This window comes from Nelusetta ayraudi, unplaced genomic scaffold (genome assembly GCF_046127955.1).
Source record: "Nelusetta ayraudi isolate G7.1 ecotype Tasmania unplaced genomic scaffold, CSIRO-AGI_Nayr_v1 ptg000026l, whole genome shotgun sequence".
Classification (NCBI taxonomy): Eukaryota; Metazoa; Chordata; class Actinopteri; order Tetraodontiformes; family Monacanthidae; genus Nelusetta; species Nelusetta ayraudi.
Window position 1 is genome coordinate 3,777,009 of NW_027466076.1, and position 17,992 is coordinate 3,795,000.

Below are 17,992 nucleotides of genomic sequence, written 5' to 3' on the forward strand. Positions count from 1 at the left end.
ATTATCATCCAAGTTTAACCCGCTAAAAAAAGTAAAAGAAAAAAAAAGTATTTTTTTACCAATAAATGCAACATGATTCAAATTTTGCATTGTTCTAGTTCAAGAGAGCCGAAGACCTGGTGAATTACTGAATCAGATTTCTGACTTACTTTCTACTCTGACTCGGTTCATGAGCGGCACATTCGACACACTATAAAATACAAGAAAGACCTAAAATGTAAACAATAAAAAAAAAGTGTTGACATTCACCAGTGTCATTGTGTGGATTTATATGTGTTGTTATTATTGTTATGTGTACACATTTCACGTAAAGGCGCTTTTCTAGCGTCCACACGTGACCTGAATGTGCGGACCGGAACGCAGCTGCACTTCCTGTTGTTCTCCAACATGGCGACCCACGGCCCGTAGAATGTTTGTTTTGGGCTCCGTAGGTCTGGGAAATCCGCAGCATTAGCAGTATCCAGCGGCTGGTTAGTAGTGCGAGACCCCGCTGCTCTATCCAGAGCCATTCGGCCGTGTCTGCCGGCGGACACCACTCCTCCTTGGCGATGCATCGACGCGGAGCCGCGAAGAAAGAGCCCGGTGGTGGCCAGGCGGCCAGGAAGGATGCTAGTGATAGCGACAAGTTCGCCGAACTGCTGGTGTTCGGATATTCCTGCAAACTGTTTGCCGACGACGAGAAGGCTCTTTACCACGAGCAAGGACAGCATCTCATCCCGTGGATGGGGGACAAGAGCATCATGATCGATAGGTCGGTTGATCAAACGTAGACCCGAGGCTAATGCTAAGCTAACCCCTCTCCCCCTTAGCCCGTGAGCCGCGGCGAAGGGACTCCGCTGCTTTTTGTCTTACAGAAAGTGGATAAAATAGCCGCGGCTGCGGACAACACATGTGTTTATCACCTGCCTGCCTCACACTGTTTTGTCCCTACTGGTTTCCTTGCCGAACAGCTGCAGTTATGTTTTGCCGCCGTCGGCAGATTCGACACAATTTCACAAACATGCACAAACATATTAATAGGGCAATTTTAAAGTCGCAGCCCACAACTACCACGGCGAATATGTGTCTGTGAATGAGCGCTATGTGCTAGTGACATGAAAATAAAGAAAATATGAATCAAACAGTTTTGCATCGCGTTGGACTCGACCTTCCTTCAACAACAAAAAAACAAACAAAAAACTTTGTGTCGAATGTGCTGAAGGTGTTGGTGAAGGTGAAGATCTGTAGCTTTTCGACAAGGCATCCGGTTAAATCAGTAGGGACGCAACACCGGTCTGGGCCGGGCCGGGCTCCGGCTGGTGCTCGACCGCTTGTAGATCTTTGCATCTCGGCATGTTTGTAGAATTTCCTTTGGAATTCCTCTCCAGGCATTTTAATAAAGTCCCAGAACCTCCTGCAGAGTCGGACTTTGTTTGTAAGCTGTTGTTTCTAAAGAAAAAATAAAAAGTTGTTGACCGGAACCAGTGAGCCTGCCAGGGTTCTGGCCGACATCCATCCCAGAGAAAAGTTCTGTTGTGCAGCAGCAGCAGTCCTCTCTGTTCCATATGTTCAGCCTGTTGTGTGTGTGTCTTTACCACGTAACCCCAGTCTTCTCCCTGGAAAGGTGGGCTGGGTCCTCCAGCCTCCAACCACGGCAGCCGCGTTTCTTTGTCGCCCCGGGGAGAAACGGCTGACCTCTGACCTCTGACCTCTCGGCGTAGAGGGACGAACCCCCGGGGGAAATGTCGTCCATTTGGGTTCTTGCGGATAGGTATTTATGTGCTCGGGTTTGTGTGAATGCAACTTTCTTTTGCAGGTGTAGAAGTGTTGATGAGGGTTGGGGGGTGTGTAGGGATGGGGGGGTGGGGAGGGACCCTGCAAGGTAAGAGTCGCTTTTTTTGTTTTCCTTTTCACTTCCTGTTGGTCTCTCAGTTGGTCCAGGACAGTTAGCAGGTCGCTAAGCTATCTTAACGTAGCTGTTAAAACTCCGTACTTAGTTTTTAAAGTCCCGAAGGCAGCTTCTCTTCTTCTTCGTCTTCTTCATCTTGTTGATATCGGCTCCTCCCCCAACCCTCCGTCTAACCACGGCGCTCGTCCCGACAGGTACGACGGGCGCGGCCACTTGCACGACCTCTCCGAGTACGACAGCGGCTCATGGAACACGTCCTACCAGCTGTCGGAGGAGGAGGCCCGCATCGACGCACTGTGCGACGAGGAGCGCTACCTGGCGCTGCACACAGACCTGCAGGAGGAAGAGGCTCGCCAAGGTGGGCGGGGCAGGGCTGGGGGTTGGGGGGATGTCTTGGAGGACTGTGGACTTCTGGGAATCAGCCCTTTATCAGAATAGAACATAATCTTTATTGCCATTGTCTTCTTCTAATGATAATAATTATTAGCTTTCGCTGCTGCTCCCTGTTGCAAAATCAAAGCGATATTTCTAAAATTTCATCAAATTTCGATTTGCAGGTGTTTCCATTGAGTTTGCTTTTGTTTTTCCTCTGTTTTTTGCTGTCAAGAATGGTTGATTACTTGTAAAAAAATATTCCTTCTCCTCCTCCGGCAAAACATGCGCGCCATTTTCACTTGAAGTAAACTGGTCATGTGACCCCAGACGTCACATCCTGTGATGTGTAAATGTGAAGAAAGGTGTTTCCATGACACTTTTGCAATATATCCTCTATATCGAAAACCCACCACACGAGAGCACCCAGTGGGTGCTGATATTTTTCTCAGTGTTGTTTGATAGGTGCACCATGTGACCTCCTTGTCATGTGACCCGAGTGGAGGCCGTGGACGGAGGCTGAGTTGTGAACGAGCGCCCTCCCGTCTCCGGCTCTGAGGTCGGTGCAGAGGGGGCGTGTCCGCATCAGCGAGGGTCAGAAGGAAGTGACCTCGTCCCTCAGCAGCTCCGTGTCTGTCCTTTCACTCTGATTGGCCGTCAAGTTTCTGGGAGGAGAGGGTTAGTGCCTCTCTCCCTCCGGCGCCCTCGCACTTGACTGCTGCCTCCCGGCCTCGGCCACTCTGGCTATTACCCATCTGTCCACCGGGGGGACGCAGCTCTGCCCTTGAATCTCGAGCGGAGGGAGATATCATTCATTAGGCCCCGCCCCTCCATCACTATCACTCACACAGACACACCCAGCCTCGTGTTCACGGCCCCAGTCACGTGTTTGTTGTTATTATCATTCTGATCGCGCAGCGACCGGCGACGCCCCTCGTCGGAGTGACACAGCCACTTCCTGTTGCAGTTTAGTCGACCTCTCAAGGTCAAACCCGACCCTCTTCAGCGTCATGCACCGTGACAAGCCTGTCGAAACAGCGGACGTCTCCCTCTTTTTCTTTTTTGTTTATTTTACTGCTGTGCCAGGTGGTGGCGTTGCAATGCCCGTGGTGTTTGGAGTGACAGTAAAATCAATGAATAAAAAGTGATGCTGCACTGCTGGACTGAGGGGCGGGACCAAACAGAGGGGTGTGGTCTCTAACATCAGTGGGAGGAGCCGGGGGGTCGGTGGGAGGAGACAGTGGGGTTTGTCGGAGGAGCCAGTGGGGTCGGTGGGAGGAGCCAGTGGGGTCGGTGGGAGGAGTCAGTGGGGTTTGTAGGAGGAGCCAGTGGGGTCGGTGGGAGGAGACAATTATTTTCTAATTAAAGTGTTAATAAAGTCGCTGACAGTGATCAGCCACCTGCCAGTCACCAGCAGGGGGAACTCAGTGGTCTGACCCTGACCTCTGCCCCTCTGCTGGCGCCCCCTGCAGGCAATGAGCTGACTCTCTGCTTTGTGTCCCCAGAGGAGGAGTACAAGCGTCTGAGCGAGGCCCTGGCTGACGAGGGCACCTACAACGCCGTGGCCTTCAAGTACTCGGCCGACTACTACGACCCGTCGCAGCCCACCGAAGAGGAGGGGGGTGCCCGGGAGACGGGTGAGACCACGCCCACACACACATACACACACACACACACACACACACACACACACACACACACACAGCAGAAGCTGCTGATGGTGGTGGAGAAGGTGTCCTGGAATTTATTTGCCTCTAAATCCTCCCTGAGGGCCTTTTCACTCCCATCAGCACATTCAGACGTGGCCCCGCCCCCTGATGGGAAGGACGGCGGGAGGTCCGGATAAATCACACCGCTGTCGACGTGCACCGCCGCACTTCCATCTGTGCACAAAATCAATAGGCGGCAGCGGCTGCTCGGACTTGGCAGCCAATCAGAGAGTCTCGTAAAGACTCCGGAATGCTGCTGCTGGTCAAGGGCTGCAGATATTACCCAGAATGCTCTGAGTTGTTGTTTCAAAAAAACTTATTATTATTTAATTAATTTGGTTGATTGAATAATTATTGTTATCACTAATAAAAATTACATCTGAGACGGGGATAAAGAAAGTAGCTCTCAAAATTCTAAAAATAGAATTTCGCCAGAAGTAGCAGAAGGTTTGACATTAAGAAGTGTTATCACCTGCTGAACACCAGCAGCAGCAGAAACACGCACACACACATGCTCTGAATATTTGATGGGGGGGCGGAGGGGAAACGAAGTCCCTGCGGCGCCTGGATGTTCCTCAGCTCGCCGTCTCGGGGGAGGAGGGGATGGGTGGTGGGGGGGTGAGTGTGTCCGTCCGTCCGTCTGTCCACTGGGATTGGATCCCTGCTGGGGTTGGCGCTCGCACCAGCTGCTCACACCGTTCAGCATCCGCTGCTGCACGGTTTCCCTTCCTCGTTCCTCTACTTCCTGCTGCTAATGCTAACGCTGCTACTGCAATACCGCTTCCTGTTTGGAGCTGCAGGACATCTCTGTTGACCCCATGATGACCCCAGCAGCTAGAGCTGACCGCTGCCTGGTGCAGTGACCCCTCCCCTCCACCGGGTGGTGTCACCTCAGCAGCGGGCAGATGTTCCAGGATGAGAACCTGGAACAGCTGTCCGCTGTGTGTGTGTGTGTGTGTGTGTGTGTGTGTGTGTGTGTGTGTGTGTGTGTGTGTGTGTGTGTTGGCTGTGGGCTGATTTAAACACAGCCTGCCCATAAAATCCAATGAGAGACGGCAGCCCCGCCCACTTTATGGCGGAGCCGACTCTCGTTTTTATGTTTTCCTTCTTTTTTTTTTATGGCGTTAAAAACGTTTTGGGCAGATTGATGGAGTGCAGATGGTCTAATGGAGCGGCGGGGTCTTCAGAGTACAGACACCTTCAGACTCTGGACCGCAGTCCCACTGACGTCCTCTGACGTGTTTTTTTTCTTCTCCAGAGGAGGCGGAGCCAGAGGAGAGCGAGGAGCCATTTGTGGCGCCAGCGGGCCTGGTCATCCCTCCTGATGTGGAGCTGGTGAGTGAGAGAGAGGGCCGGGGGCGGGGGGGTTAGAGAGCAGGAGAGCGAGAGAAAGAGAGAGAGAGAGGGTGTTGCAGACAGAGCACACACGCACACACGCGTTTATGTTCCTTGTTAATGGAGTTATTTGAGTTATTCAAATTCAAAAAACTGCTTAGTTTTAGGTTTCACTCTGCGGATGCTGGAGGTTGAATGCTAACGTGCTAGCGCTGGGCCTCCCGCCCAAACCTGCAGGGAACCTTGGATTATTTTTCTTAAAAGGCTTTTGATTTGCTGCTGCTGTTGCTGCATCTCTTTCTTTCACTGGGCACCTGGTGCCTCAGCACCCGTCCCTGTTCTGCTGCTCTCCCTGTTTCTGTGTGTGTGGGTGTGTGTGTGTGTATTTCTGTGTGTTTCTGCGTTTCTGAATGTGTGTGTGTGTGTGTTTCTTTGTATGTTTCTCTGTGTGTGTGTGTTTCTGTGTGTGTGTGTGTGTGTGTGTGTGTGTTGGTTCTAGGCCAGCTGCGGCCCCTCAGCCTCCTCCAGTATTAATGAGCTCTCTCTCCCACTGGACTCGCTCCACTGTAGTTTATTTCCTCGCAGTGACTTTTTAAGACCTTTCTCTTATTGGATTTCATAATTTTGTTTGAGGGCGTGCGCAGGCCGAACAGCTTAACATGGACGTTGGGATTCATCTGGGCGAGATGCACAGCCGCCCTGATGGTGGTAATTCTCAAAGGTCACGTCCGGCGGCTGCAGCTCCGTCTGTCTGCAAAACAGGAAATCACACGCAGCCTGTGGAGAGGGAGGGGATGGGGTGGGGGGGGGGAGGCGGAGTCTAGTGATGTCACTTCCTCCCTCTGGCCACGGGGGGGGGGGGGGGGGGGAGTTGTAACACTGTAGGTGGGAGGAGCTCCTGCTCCAGTCTGCAGCTGCCAGTCCAGTCTGAGGCTCTGCATCTGATCTGGTCTACATGACCTCCTGACCTTTAGCCATGACCCCCTCACCTTCAGAGGCCTCTCCCTGACCTTCAGACACCTCATGCTGACCTCTAGACACCTCCGTCTGACCGTTAGATACCTCCTGCTGACCTTCAAATAGTTCCTCCAGACCCCTTGACCTTCAGACACCTCCTCCTGACCTTCAGGCGCCTCTCCCTGACCTTCAGACAACTCCTGACCTTCAGACACCTCCTCCTGACCTCCAGACACCTCCTGACCTTCAGACGAGTCCTATGACCTCTATGATCCACTGATGGCTGAAACATGCAGAGTTCCAGTTTACTGTTCTGCTGCCATCACCTTGCGTGCCGAGACAGAACCTGACCTTTGGCCTCCTTCGCTCCACTGCTCTCTCACCTTTCTCTCTCTCTCTCTCTCTCTCTCTCTCCCTCCCTCCCTCTCCCTCTCACCCACTCGCTCCTGCCACGTGCAGCCGGCCACTGTCAAGACCCACAACATCATCGAGCGCACAGCCAGCTTCGTGTGCCAGCAGGGGGGGCAGTTTGAGATCGTGCTGAAGGCCAAGCAGGCGGCCAACTCCCAGTTTGATTTCCTGCGCTTCGACCACTACCTCAACCCCTACTACAAGCACGTGCTGCGGGCCATGAAGGAGGGCCGCTACAGCGCGGCGACGGCGGCACCAGGCGGCGGTGGCAAGCAGCAGGGTGAGAGAGTTGGGGGCGAGCGAGCGAGCGAGCGGCATTAACATCCTCCACTGGTTGAAGTGGGCAACATTCATTCATGCGTTTATACAGCTGAGCTCCTCCTTCACCTTCCCTTCCTCCCCTTCCTCCTCCCTCTCTTCTATAACCCCCCCCCCCACCCCTCCGGACTCCAGACTCCAGTGAGGAGGACTCTGATGGTGATGGCAGCTACCTCCACCCCAGCCTCTTTGCCCCCAAGAGGTGCTCCCGCCTTGAGGAGCTGGTCAAGGTAAAGCCCCGCCCCCGGCGCACGGAGCGGCCAATCAGAGGCACCCTGACCTCTGCGAAGGCTTCCTCCGTCAGTCCTCTTCTTCTTCTTCTGTTGCTACGTTGTCATGACAACGGTCACCAGCAGACACTTTGTCTTTCTCCTCCGCCTCCATGATGATGCTGCTTTCCAGAATTGAATGTGTGTTTTCTCCTCCTCTTCTTTATCCTCCTCCACTCCTCTTTGCTCCTCTTCCTTCTCCGCCTCCTTCCTCCTCCTCCTCCCTCCCCCACCAGCCTCTGAAGGTGATGGACCCGGACCATCCTCTGGCGGCGCTGGTGCTGAAGGCGAGGCAGGAGAGGAATGGGGGAGTGGCCTCTACAGTAGGGGGCGTGGCCACTGAGACGGCGCCTGAGGAGCAGGCGGTGGCGGCGGCGGTGGTGGAGCCGCCGCCATCTAGCGCCCCCCCGGTGCAGTACTCGGCTGACCGTGAGTGTCCTCGTAGCCGGGAGCTCTCTGATTGGTCAGCAGCAGCAGCAGCAGCAGCTCATTGACCTTTGACCTCTGCTCCCTGCAGCGGTGATGTACTACAGCTACTACATGATGCCTGACGGCACCTACTGCTTGGCTCCGCCCCCTCCGGGCATTGACGCCGCCTCCTACTACAACAACAGCAACAGCAGCACGGCAGCAGGTGTGGTGGCGCCCCAGGTCGCTGCCGCCGGGACGCAACCTGCACCTGCAGCCGCCCCTGAAGCCGCCGCCCCCCCACCTGTCGGCACGCCGCCGGCCGCCACTGCAACCACGCCGGCCGCCACCGCAACCACGCCGGCGCCAGAGACCAGGTGAGGGAGCCTTCACCTGGCTTCCACTTCCTGCTTTTGACACGCGTTCAACATTGTTTTTTATTTTTCCAGCCGCTCCAAACAAGAAGTCCCCGCCCAGTCCGCCGTCCAGTCCGCCGCCGCCATCATCCCACCGCCGCCCGACATCCAGCCTGTCATTGACAAGCTGGCCGAGTACGTGACCCGCAACGGCCTCAAGTTCGAGGCCAGCGTCCGGGCCAAGAAGGACCCCAGGTGAGTAGCCCCGCCCCCACTGGAGAGGCTCAACCCCCTCACAAGACGCCCTGCCCATCACCCAAGAGGCCCCACCCACACCGTGGATGCCCCAACCCCTCCTGAGAAACCCCGCCCACGCACCTGAGAGGCCTCTCCCCCCTGGTCTTAACTCTGTCTGTCTCTGTGCCGCAGGTTCGACTTCCTGCAGTCGTGGCACCAGTTCAACACCTACTACGAGTTCAAGAAGAACTACTTCCTGCAGAGGGAGGGGCGGGGCTTGGCACAGGTACAGTAGGCTCCTCCCACCTGACCACACCCAGCCGCTCACTCACTCACTCCCCCTGCTGGTGGAAATAAGACCATTGTTTGATTGATTGATTGATTGATTGATTGATTGGCAGCAGCCAGATGACTGGTTGTGATGTATCAGCAGGCGGGCTGCTTCTTCTGCCCAGCAACACGGCAACCGATCACGGCGGCTCGGGCTTTAGGCCCGCCCTCCCCCTCATCTATAGAAGGTGGGCGTGGTCTCATGATGCTTACGTTGTGCAGTGACAACGATGCTCCTCAGTGGGTGGGACACAAACACAAACACACACACACACGTACATGTGTGTCCAGTCCCTCCAGGTGTCTGTTTGCTCACCTTAATCACATCACGGCTTTGCCAACCAGCAACCTCAGAACACACACACACACACACACACACTGGTGTACTGGAGGAGGAGGAGGAGGAGTTAACAGTGAGGGTGAGCAGCGGTCGGGCCGCACCGCCGGCGTGGCGACGCACACAGGCAGTAGTTCCTCCTCCAGCCTCCAGCTGGGCTGTGATGTCATCGGCCCTGCCCACCAATCAGCTACCTGCACCTGGAGCCTCTGCTCAGGTGACCTCCTGACCTTTGACCTGGGGATCTGCACGCGGTTTGGCTAGTTTAGCGTCATTAGAGCCTGGAGCAGGTCCGTCCTGATTGGCTCCCTCGAAGAAGAAGAAGAAAAGTATGGGGAGGAAGAGAAGGGGGGCGGGGCTTAATGTGGCCGCTGTAGATTTTTTTTTTTTCTTTTTAACCGCTGGTAGACAGACAGCCGTCGGTCTGGAGAAGCCGTCAGCCAATCAGGCGCTCCCGCCGAGGGCCGGGGGGAGAGCGAGAGCGGGCGGGTGAGCAACGGCGTGTGTGGCTTCATATTTCCTGTCGTCAGACGTTCTTTTTCCCCCCTCCTCCTCCTCCCCTCCTCTTTCTCTCATTACGGAGCGCCGGCTGCAGTCGAGTGTGAAATCTCATTTTTCTGGTCTGCTGACCTTCTGTGTGGAGCTCAGCAGCTCCTGGACGCAGCAGGACGCGCTGCTGAGTGCGGCTGCTCCAACCTTAGGAAGGTCCAGCAGCAGCACCTCCTCCTCCTCCTACTCTTCCTCCACCACCTCCACAGACACACAACCAGCCTGCAGCCTCACAACAACACAATAACACAACTGTGTCTTCTTCTCTCACTCAGAGGACGACGGCAGACGACGGACAAGAAGATCAGTCAGCCAAAGACTGCGGATTTACAAAAGGTAGGACACACACACACACACACACACACACACACACACACAGAGCCCCTCCCACTTCCTCTGTTGACGATATGAGATACTAAGCCGCCGGGTCAATATGTAAGTAAGCGCATATTTACTCCAACACACACACACACAGAGTGTGAGTGTGAGTGTGTGTGTGTGTGTGTGTGTGTGTGTGTGTGTGTGTGTGTTCGCTGGTATTTATGTCAGCAATTTTGTTGGTGATATGAGGCCAGAAGGGTGTGTGTGTGCGTGTGCAGATGAAAGAGTGTGTGTCTGTGTACGGGCTCCGGCTGTCAACACACACACACACACACACACACACACACACACCCAAATCTAAATTCAAATGAGCTCTCTCTCTCGCTCTCGCTCTCGCTCTCGCTCTCTCTGGGCGATGGGTCAACGGAATGAGGAAGTGTTGCAGCAGCTCTAGGTCTGGTCCTGGTCCTGGTCCTGGTCCAGGACTGGTCTGGTCTGGTCCAGATCTGGTCTTGTCCAGGTTTGATCTGGTCCTGGTCCAGGTCTGGTCCAGTTCTGGTCCTGATCCAGGTCTGGTCTGGTTCATATCTGGTCCATGTATGGTCTAGTCCTGGTCCAATTCTGGTCCTGTTCCTGGTCTGGTCCAGGTATCACAGCACAACCTCAGACCTTCTGTGGTTCCTCAGCTGCAGGATGGTTGACTGTTGAGATGTTTCAGTGGTGGAGCTCCTGGTCTCTGATGGTTTTGATGTCTAATCCTGTCCTCCTCCCTCTGCTCCTCCTCCTCCTCCCGCACCTCTTCCTGCTCCTCCTCCTCCAGCCTCCTTTGCTCCCATCTCCTTCGCCATCAGGGTGAAGGAGAACGACCTGCTGCCTCTGGAGAAGAACCGAGTGCGTCTGGACGACGACGACGATGATGACGAGGAGGCCAAGGTGGGCGGAGCTCGCGGTCCTGGTCCTGGTCCTGGTCCTGGTCCTGGTCCTGCTCATGACTTCTTCCTCACCCTCCGGTGTGGTTTGGCTCTCTCTCTCTTAGAAGTTACTGGAGGAGGCTGAGCTAGCGGCTGTGATTGGAGGAGACGAGGCGGCTGAGCGAGAGACCCCGCCCACCACCGAACCTGAGGAGAAGAGACCCGCCCCCAGCCTGGAGGAGCTAGAGGCCAAGCAAGGTAACGCCCACGAGTGGGGGGCGGGGGGGCTTCGATCAGGTGTTCATTCAGTTGATCGGTCAGTCAGCCCTCTGGCTCCTCCCCTCTACTCTGGCTCCTCCCTCCCCCACTCACATGTTGGAGGTTTTGCGTCTTTGTTGGCTAGTGTGACACAGCGGCAACACAACCCACTCACACCCACGCACGCACGCACGCACGCACACACACACACACACACACAATACACATTCATCCACGTTACAGCAGCAGACGCACATCGGGCATCACTCCTGCTGGAAGCTCCGCCCCCTCTCCCCGCACCCAGCCAGCTACTACTTCTTCTTCTGCAGCCTCACCGTCAATATTCTCTCTTCTTCTTCTTCTTCTCCTCCTCTTAAATCCCCTAATGAAGCTAAAGTTTCCTTCGAAAGTTCAAGTCCATGAATCAGATCTCGTTCCGCTCTGCTGGTCACAAGCGTCGTCGGCTCCCCTCCTCTCCCGCTCATCCGCCACCCACTCTGCATAAATTATATTAGCTCCAACCGCGCTGATCAATAGCGTTATTGAGCCGACTGGTTAGAGAGGCGGCAGGACGGAGCGCTAATGAAAGCCGAGAGTCGCAGTTAGAAAAATGGATTTACAGCGTAAACACGTCGCCTCGGCTCACAGCCAGCAGCTGGGGGTCCATCGCTGGCCCCGCCCACTTCTAACTTGCAGCTACCATAGCGCCACCTACACCATTGGAGTCCCAGTGCGGATAGAACCGCAGCCCCTGCTCTTTATCGCAGCTCGCAGTCACCGGCTTAATTTCCTGCAGTCAAAATCAGTTGGTTGTTTGGTTGGTCACAAGGTGGCGCTGTCTCTCTCGCCCTCCTCCTCCCCTCGTGCAGCCAAGCAGAAGCTGGAGGACCGACTGGCAGCGGCGGCCCGGGAGAAGCTGGCGCAGGCGTCCAAGGAGTCCAAGGAGAAGCAGCTGCAGGCGGAGAGGAAGAGGAAGGCGGCGCTCTTCCTGCAGAGACTCCGCCCCCTGGGCGAGGCCGAGGCCCACACCCAGCTGGAGGTCAGTGGGAGGGAGGGACGGTTCACCCCCACCTGAGGTCAAAGGTCAAGGGCAGGTGTGCGTGCGCGTGTGTGTGTGTGTGTGTGTGTGTGTGTGTGTGCACGGCAGTGAGAGTGATTGATGATCAGGCGGAGGTGGGCGGAGTCATGATCCTGAACCTCGCTAAACAGCAGTCCCCCCATCCTCCCCACCCCAAGGCTCCGCCTCCTCTCCTTCACTTGCCTCCCTCTTTCATCATCGCCATCATCGGCTCCCCGTTTGTTGTCTCACATGTTCAGGCTGATGGATTCATGACGGAATGAGGGCGATGGCGGCTGTTAGCGTTAGCATCTCGGACGAGCCACCGTCGCTTGTTTTAGTGGGATGCAGTACAGACAGGGAGTGGTGGAAGGCAGACAGGAAGTGGGCAGCAGAGGGTGGACGCCCCCACCCTTGCAGGTGTGGAGGCTCTGCTTCCAGTCCGCTCATGTGTGGCGGTCTCGTCCCTCCTCTCCAGATGCAGGAGGCTCTGGCCCTGCTGACGGACTCCCCGTCCCCCGCCTCCTCGGCCCAACCCCCCAGCTCCTCGGCCCCGCCCCCCCGCTGCCCCCAGCAGAGGACGTCGTCCTCGGAGAAGCAGGAGCGCCGGCGGGACGCCACCTCTTCCAGAGGATCCTCCAGGAGAGCCGACCGGGACGCAGACCGGGAGCGCCACCGAGGCCGGGACCGGGACAAGAAGAAGAAGAAGCACAAGAGGAGGTCCAGGTCCAGATCAAGGTCCAGGTCCAGGTCCAAGTCTAGGTCTAAATCCAGCAGACACTCATTGCCCAGCTCCTACAGGAGGTCCCAGCGCTCCAGGTGGGTCTGATGTTCTCCTCCTGATGTTCTCCATCTGATGTTCTCTACCTGATGTTCTCCACCAGCAGGTCTGCTCAGACTCTCTCTCTCTGTCCCACCAGGTCGAGGGAGCGCAGACCCTCCCCACCACCAAGGAGGCGGGAGGAGCGGCGTCGCCCCGCCCCCAGTGGTTCCGCCCCCAGCCGGGAGAGATCCTCCTCCAGGTGAAGCTGCGCTCTGTGCTGATATCATGAAAACCTGCTCACTTCTCCCCTCCAATTATCACCGCCCGCTGTGTCATGTGACCCGTTCGCCTCGTCCCTGTTGTCTCAGGTCTCCCTCGCAAAAGAGGAGGAACTTCATCTCCTCGCTCGGCCCCTCCATCTCCCCGTACTCCTCGCCCAGTAGGGTGCTGTCGCCATCGGCTAGCCCCGCCTCCAGCCACGCCCCCTCCAGGTAATCGCCGCACCTGTCGTGGCAGCAGGGTGCATCAAACCCACTCAACTGCTGACAAAAGAAAAACAATCCTGGTGTTCCTCCTCCTGCCTGCAGGGGGAGCTCTCTGGAGAAGGACCGCACGGTGTCCTCGTCCATCGTGTCTTCTGTTCAGTCCAAAATCACTCAGGTAGACCAACACACACACACACACACACACACACACACACACACACACGTTTGTTTTGAAGACAGAAAGTGCCATCAGTTTCTTTTGGCTTGCTGGTCTGAGCTACCATGCAGCTAACGGATGAGCCAGCGCACGGCTAATGGCTGAGCTAGTGCACGGCTAACGGCTGAGTTAGCACATGGCTAATTGCTGAGTCAGCGCACGGTTAGCTCAGCGACTCTCCGACAGAACAAGACATCAAATATCTCCCGAAATTAATTAAGAATATTCAGTTTGAGCAACTCGCACTTGTTTACTTGGTGTGTGTGTGTGTGTGTGTGTGTGTGTGTGTGTGTGTGTGTGTGTGTGTGTGTGTGTGTGTGTGTGTGATGTGATGTGATGTGACAGCTCCGCCCCCATGTGACTCCAGCTGTTAATTAGTCTGCAGACTTCCTGTTTGCTCAGCCGTGCTGCAGCACCACTTCCTGTCGGTGCAGCCCTCCTTCCCCCTCCCCCCGCAGGGAATCGAACTCGCGCCTCGCCGCTTGCTGTTTGTCTGCGCTGGGAGTCACGGTTCAGCGAACGGCTCCGTGTGGAGAATCAGTGTAAAACAGGTCTTTTTCTTTTTTTTCTTCTTCTTCTTCTTTCTTCTTCTTCTCACGCCTCCTTCCAGGATTTGATGGCCAAAGTGCGAGCAATGCTCGCCACCTCCAAGACCTTCCCACCGCCCTCCACCTGAAGTGGCGGAGGGGCTTCTCCTCATCCAGCCAATCAGCAGGCAGGCAGCGGCGGCGGCGATGCCGGACTGAAAGGAAGGAAACGGTCGCTGTCTGTTTGTCCGGGGGGAAGTGGGCGTGGCCTGTTATCGAGGCTCTGGCCTCGTTCCTTCCGTGAAGGGGTGTGTGTGTGTGCGTGTGTGCGTGTGCGTGTGTGTGTGTGTGTGTGTGTGGCCCCCTCCCCTAACCCTCTCCCCCAGCCAGTGGCCTTCCGTCTGCAGCCGTGGACTCCCAACTTTGTACCAATGTGTCAATAAAGTTTCTTCTGATTGAAGACGCCGCTGCTCATCGAGTCTCTTCACTTCCTCGCCTCTCCTGCGGCAGAGCTGGTCGGGGGGAGATGTGGGTTGGGGGCGGGGGGGTGATGAGCTCAGAGCTACTGATTGGCTGAAGCCCCTGTGGCGGCGGCGTGCAAAGATAAACCTGCGGTGAACTACCGCCGGGAGTTTGGGGGATTAGGAGATAATCCCGAACACAGCCTGAAAGGTGCTCAAGGCGTTTTTACTTCATCCAGTCAGTCTGAAGGTTCTAGCGGTCCAGGGGATCCAAGTGGTCCAGGTCACTGAAGTGGTCCAGGGGATCCAGGTCACAGAGGCTACAGGTTCTCGGTGGTCCAGGTGGTCTACGGGTGACCAGCTGACTTCATCAGGTCTCCTCTAGCGGAGCAGCTGGGGGGCGGCGTTTGACAAACTGACCCTGAACGTGTCGCTGTCAAGGAGTCACATCAGCTGATGGAGGTCACGGTCGGGCCGGTGGGGGAGGGGAGAGAGGGGTTCCCACATTTTATGCAGAAGAAGAAGAAGAAGAAGAAGAGACACCATCACCAAGGTCTCCACTGGCTCCTCCCACCTTTCCTATGGCTCCTCCTACTCTTCCCACTGGCTCCTCCCACTCCTCCCAGTAACAGGCTGAGCATCGTCGCTCCTTGTTACTGCAGTTGTGTTGCAGTTTCCAGTGGAAGCAGCTCGCCGGAGCAGCACAGAAGGTCAGGAGCAGGAAAAGTCATCCTGTCGGGATTGGAAACACGTTTTTCCGCCTCCTTGTTTGTTTGTTTTTTCCTCCTGCAGCAGCGACACTGCACGATCGATACCGCGGCCTGGCGGTGCCCCTCCGCTCCCTCCGAGGCTCCGAGGCTCTTCGGCTCTTCGCCTCTGCGACTGCAGGGGGAAAAAAAACAACTTTCTGCTCCTCAGAAACGTTTTAAAGTCTTAGTTAGCCCAACCTGCCAGCAGGGGGTGACGCTCCAGTTCACCGCCTTGCGTTGATTCTTGGCTGGTTCTACTCAGACGGATGGTGTTGAGTGACTGACTATGATGCATGCTGATGATGATGAAGATGATGATGATGATCACAGACAATGCTGCTTACAAAAATAAACAGCAAATCCATCGTCTGGCGGCAGGCGTCTGTTAGTATCTCGTAGCCCGCCGCCGCTAATCCTGCTGTCCTGGGACTTCCTATCAGCCGCCTCCTGATGGTCCGACACGTGGTGCCGGACCTTCAGGAGGCCGTTGATCCCGATGAGCCGTCCACCGCATGAAAAGATGTGTTCTTCCTCTTCTTTTTCTCCTTCTTTTCCTTTTTATTATGATTATTATTATGATTCGCCGCCTTTATCAGCGTGTACAGCTGCAGCGGCTTCGATAAGAGCAGCAGCAGCAGCAGCCGCGGCAGCCGCCACGCATTTTTCAGTGGGTAATTGTGCGCTAAAAAAGAGGGGAGATAAGTGAGGAAGGGTGAGGAGGGGTGAGTGTTGCAGCTGTAACCCTTCAGCACCCGGACAGACAGGAACCAGGAAGTAGCCTCGTCCCGCAGCCACGAGTCAGAGCCTCTTGCTGTGTCTCAATTCAGGTTCTGCACCCTTGAGACCGAGTGTCCTCCGTCTGAAGGAAGCGTTCTTAGAGTTCCCAGCCTAGAAGGACGGACCAAACCCCGCCTCCCCGGTCACCACTTGGGACGGTCTAGCCTTCGGCGTATTTCCTCGTTTCGTCACCGCCGTTCCCTCCGGCTGGCCAACCCCGGAAGTGACGTTTTTATAGTATCAAGCTAACCATTGGTTCGCCATCTAACGATGCCGTTGGATGATCAAATACATAAAATCCTACGTTAAAAACTGGATACTTTATGTGATGTATGTAGCGGTGCATCCTTGGAATCGGCTAAAACGAGTGTGTATTTCCCAGTGCGCATTTTGAGCGTCCTAAGCACCCTCGGGAATTGGGACAAGCCTTCGCGCAGTGCTATGATGCAACTTCCTTTCAAAATGCGCACTTCAAGGACGCAGAACCTGAATTGAGACACAGCATCTGTGTCAGTTTGAAACCTGCAGAGTCGACATTTGCCCTTCAGCCGCTAGCAGTTAGCAACATGCTAATGCCCTCTGTGAGCCGTTGACAGTCAGAGCTAACGTGGCTAATATCAATGATGAAGAGGTCGATGACGATGATGGTGGTGGTGATGATGAGGATGATGATGGTTATAATGGTTATGAAGAAGATGATGATGATCTGATTTGCTGACTGGTGTAATTCCACTGATGACCACCGGGAGCCTTTAGCCACTAAACAGGTTTAATACTTTCATTTGGAGCAGTGACGGCCGCTTAGCGTTAACCATGATGGATCCCAACGCCACCCCCCACCCCCCCCCCACCCCCCCAGTGCGCCGCTGCCGCAGAGGTTGCCAAGGTTGGCGGATATTATTGAGAGGAAATTCATTTTATTTTCCCCTGGAAATGTTTTGTGCCCTGTTAGTGGAGGAAGTGAACACAACACTGACTGTGACGCGATAACAGATGATGGATTTTCTCTCGTCCTCCACCTCCACCAACATCTCTCTTCCTCCTGCATCTCCGTGATACCCACCATCCTAGCGGGAGACAGAATGTGGAGAAGAATCCAGAGTGGGAGACTTGCGACACAGGTCACACAACTCACACAACAACGCCCCGTCGCACAATCAGCAACGCAACCAGTCACATGACCCAAAAATTACAAATTACTGCTCATCAGCTGAGCTGCTGCCAGGCTGTGTGTGTGTGTGTGTGTGTGTGTGTGTGTGTGTGTGTGTGTGTGTGTGTGTGTGTGTGTGTGTGTGCAGTTGTGTGTAGAGACACTGATGGAGTCGTGCCGCGTCGCCACTTTGATTCCAAACCAGGAAGTCAGAGCAAATTAGAGATGTCAAACTCAAACACACAGTGGGGCCAAAACATCAAACTTGGACAAAGTCTCCGGGAAACATCGATATTTATTGGAGAAATCTCCCTCCAGATGGAACAGTGAACCTTTTTATGTGGACCCAAACAACTTTTGTGACAACACTGAATATGGAACAAGCTAAGCTTAATACTATACAGCAAATAACTTCAAATTGCACGCATGCAAAATCGAATTTCATATTGAAAAACCTCATCAATATAAATAAAATGACAATAAAGATCGTATGGCTCTTTATTACTTGCAGCTTTCTGATTTAAATTTCAACTGCAACATTTTTCCACGGGCTGATAATACAATATGTATAATAATATCCTTCAATGAACGTCCTGTCCTGATTGACGCGCAAAAATATCAGCGCAGCATTCTGGGATATGTAGTATTAGCGCTACACGTGCTGTATAATACCGCCGGGACCAAATGTAATGACGCTGCGGGCCAAATTTGGCCCGTGGGCCAGAGTTTGACTCCCGTGGTGTAGAGTCTGAACCTGTAGACCAGGTGACTCCATGGCCTGGCCAATCCCACACAGCTGGCCCCGCCCACTCAGGATGCAGGGATGGATGCTGTGGTTTC

The 17,992-nt window shown here is 54.9% G+C and overlaps 2 protein-coding genes across 4 annotated transcripts in view; both read left to right on the plus strand.

Annotated features, from left to right (window-relative positions):
* The window catches only part of LOC142890244 (metalloprotease TIKI1-like), a 44,046-nt gene extending 33,980 nt beyond the window's left edge, over positions 1-10,066 (plus strand). Inside the window, exon 8 of the mRNA XM_076029145.1 lies at positions 10,052-10,066. The gene's annotated coding sequence lies outside the window, so the exon portion shown is untranslated. The remainder of the gene's footprint in view (positions 1-10,051) is intronic.
* sfswap (splicing factor SWAP) lies at positions 390-14,475 on the plus strand. 3 transcript variants are annotated; one of them, XM_076029143.1, is made up of 20 exons: positions 615-751; positions 1,604-1,750; positions 2,083-2,246; positions 3,766-3,897; positions 5,228-5,304; positions 6,721-6,952; positions 7,126-7,220; positions 7,496-7,688; positions 7,777-8,044; positions 8,117-8,278; positions 8,453-8,546; positions 9,752-9,812; positions 10,618-10,730; positions 10,834-10,966; positions 11,836-12,005; positions 12,502-12,842; positions 12,944-13,045; positions 13,155-13,277; positions 13,374-13,446; positions 14,099-14,475. In XM_076029143.1, exons 2-20 carry the CDS (start codon positions 1,722-1,724, stop codon positions 14,162-14,164), a joined length of 2,628 nt encoding a protein of 875 aa, XP_075885258.1. In that variant the 5' UTR covers positions 615-751; positions 1,604-1,721; the 3' UTR covers positions 14,165-14,475. The 3 variants fall into 3 exon arrangements, with proteins under 3 accessions (XP_075885255.1, XP_075885258.1, XP_075885256.1); XM_076029140.1 differs by lacking the exon at positions 1,604-1,750 and having other exon boundaries at positions 390-751; XM_076029141.1 differs by lacking the exon at positions 615-751 and having other exon boundaries at positions 894-1,750.
* Positions 14,476-17,992: the final 3,517 nt, after the last annotated feature.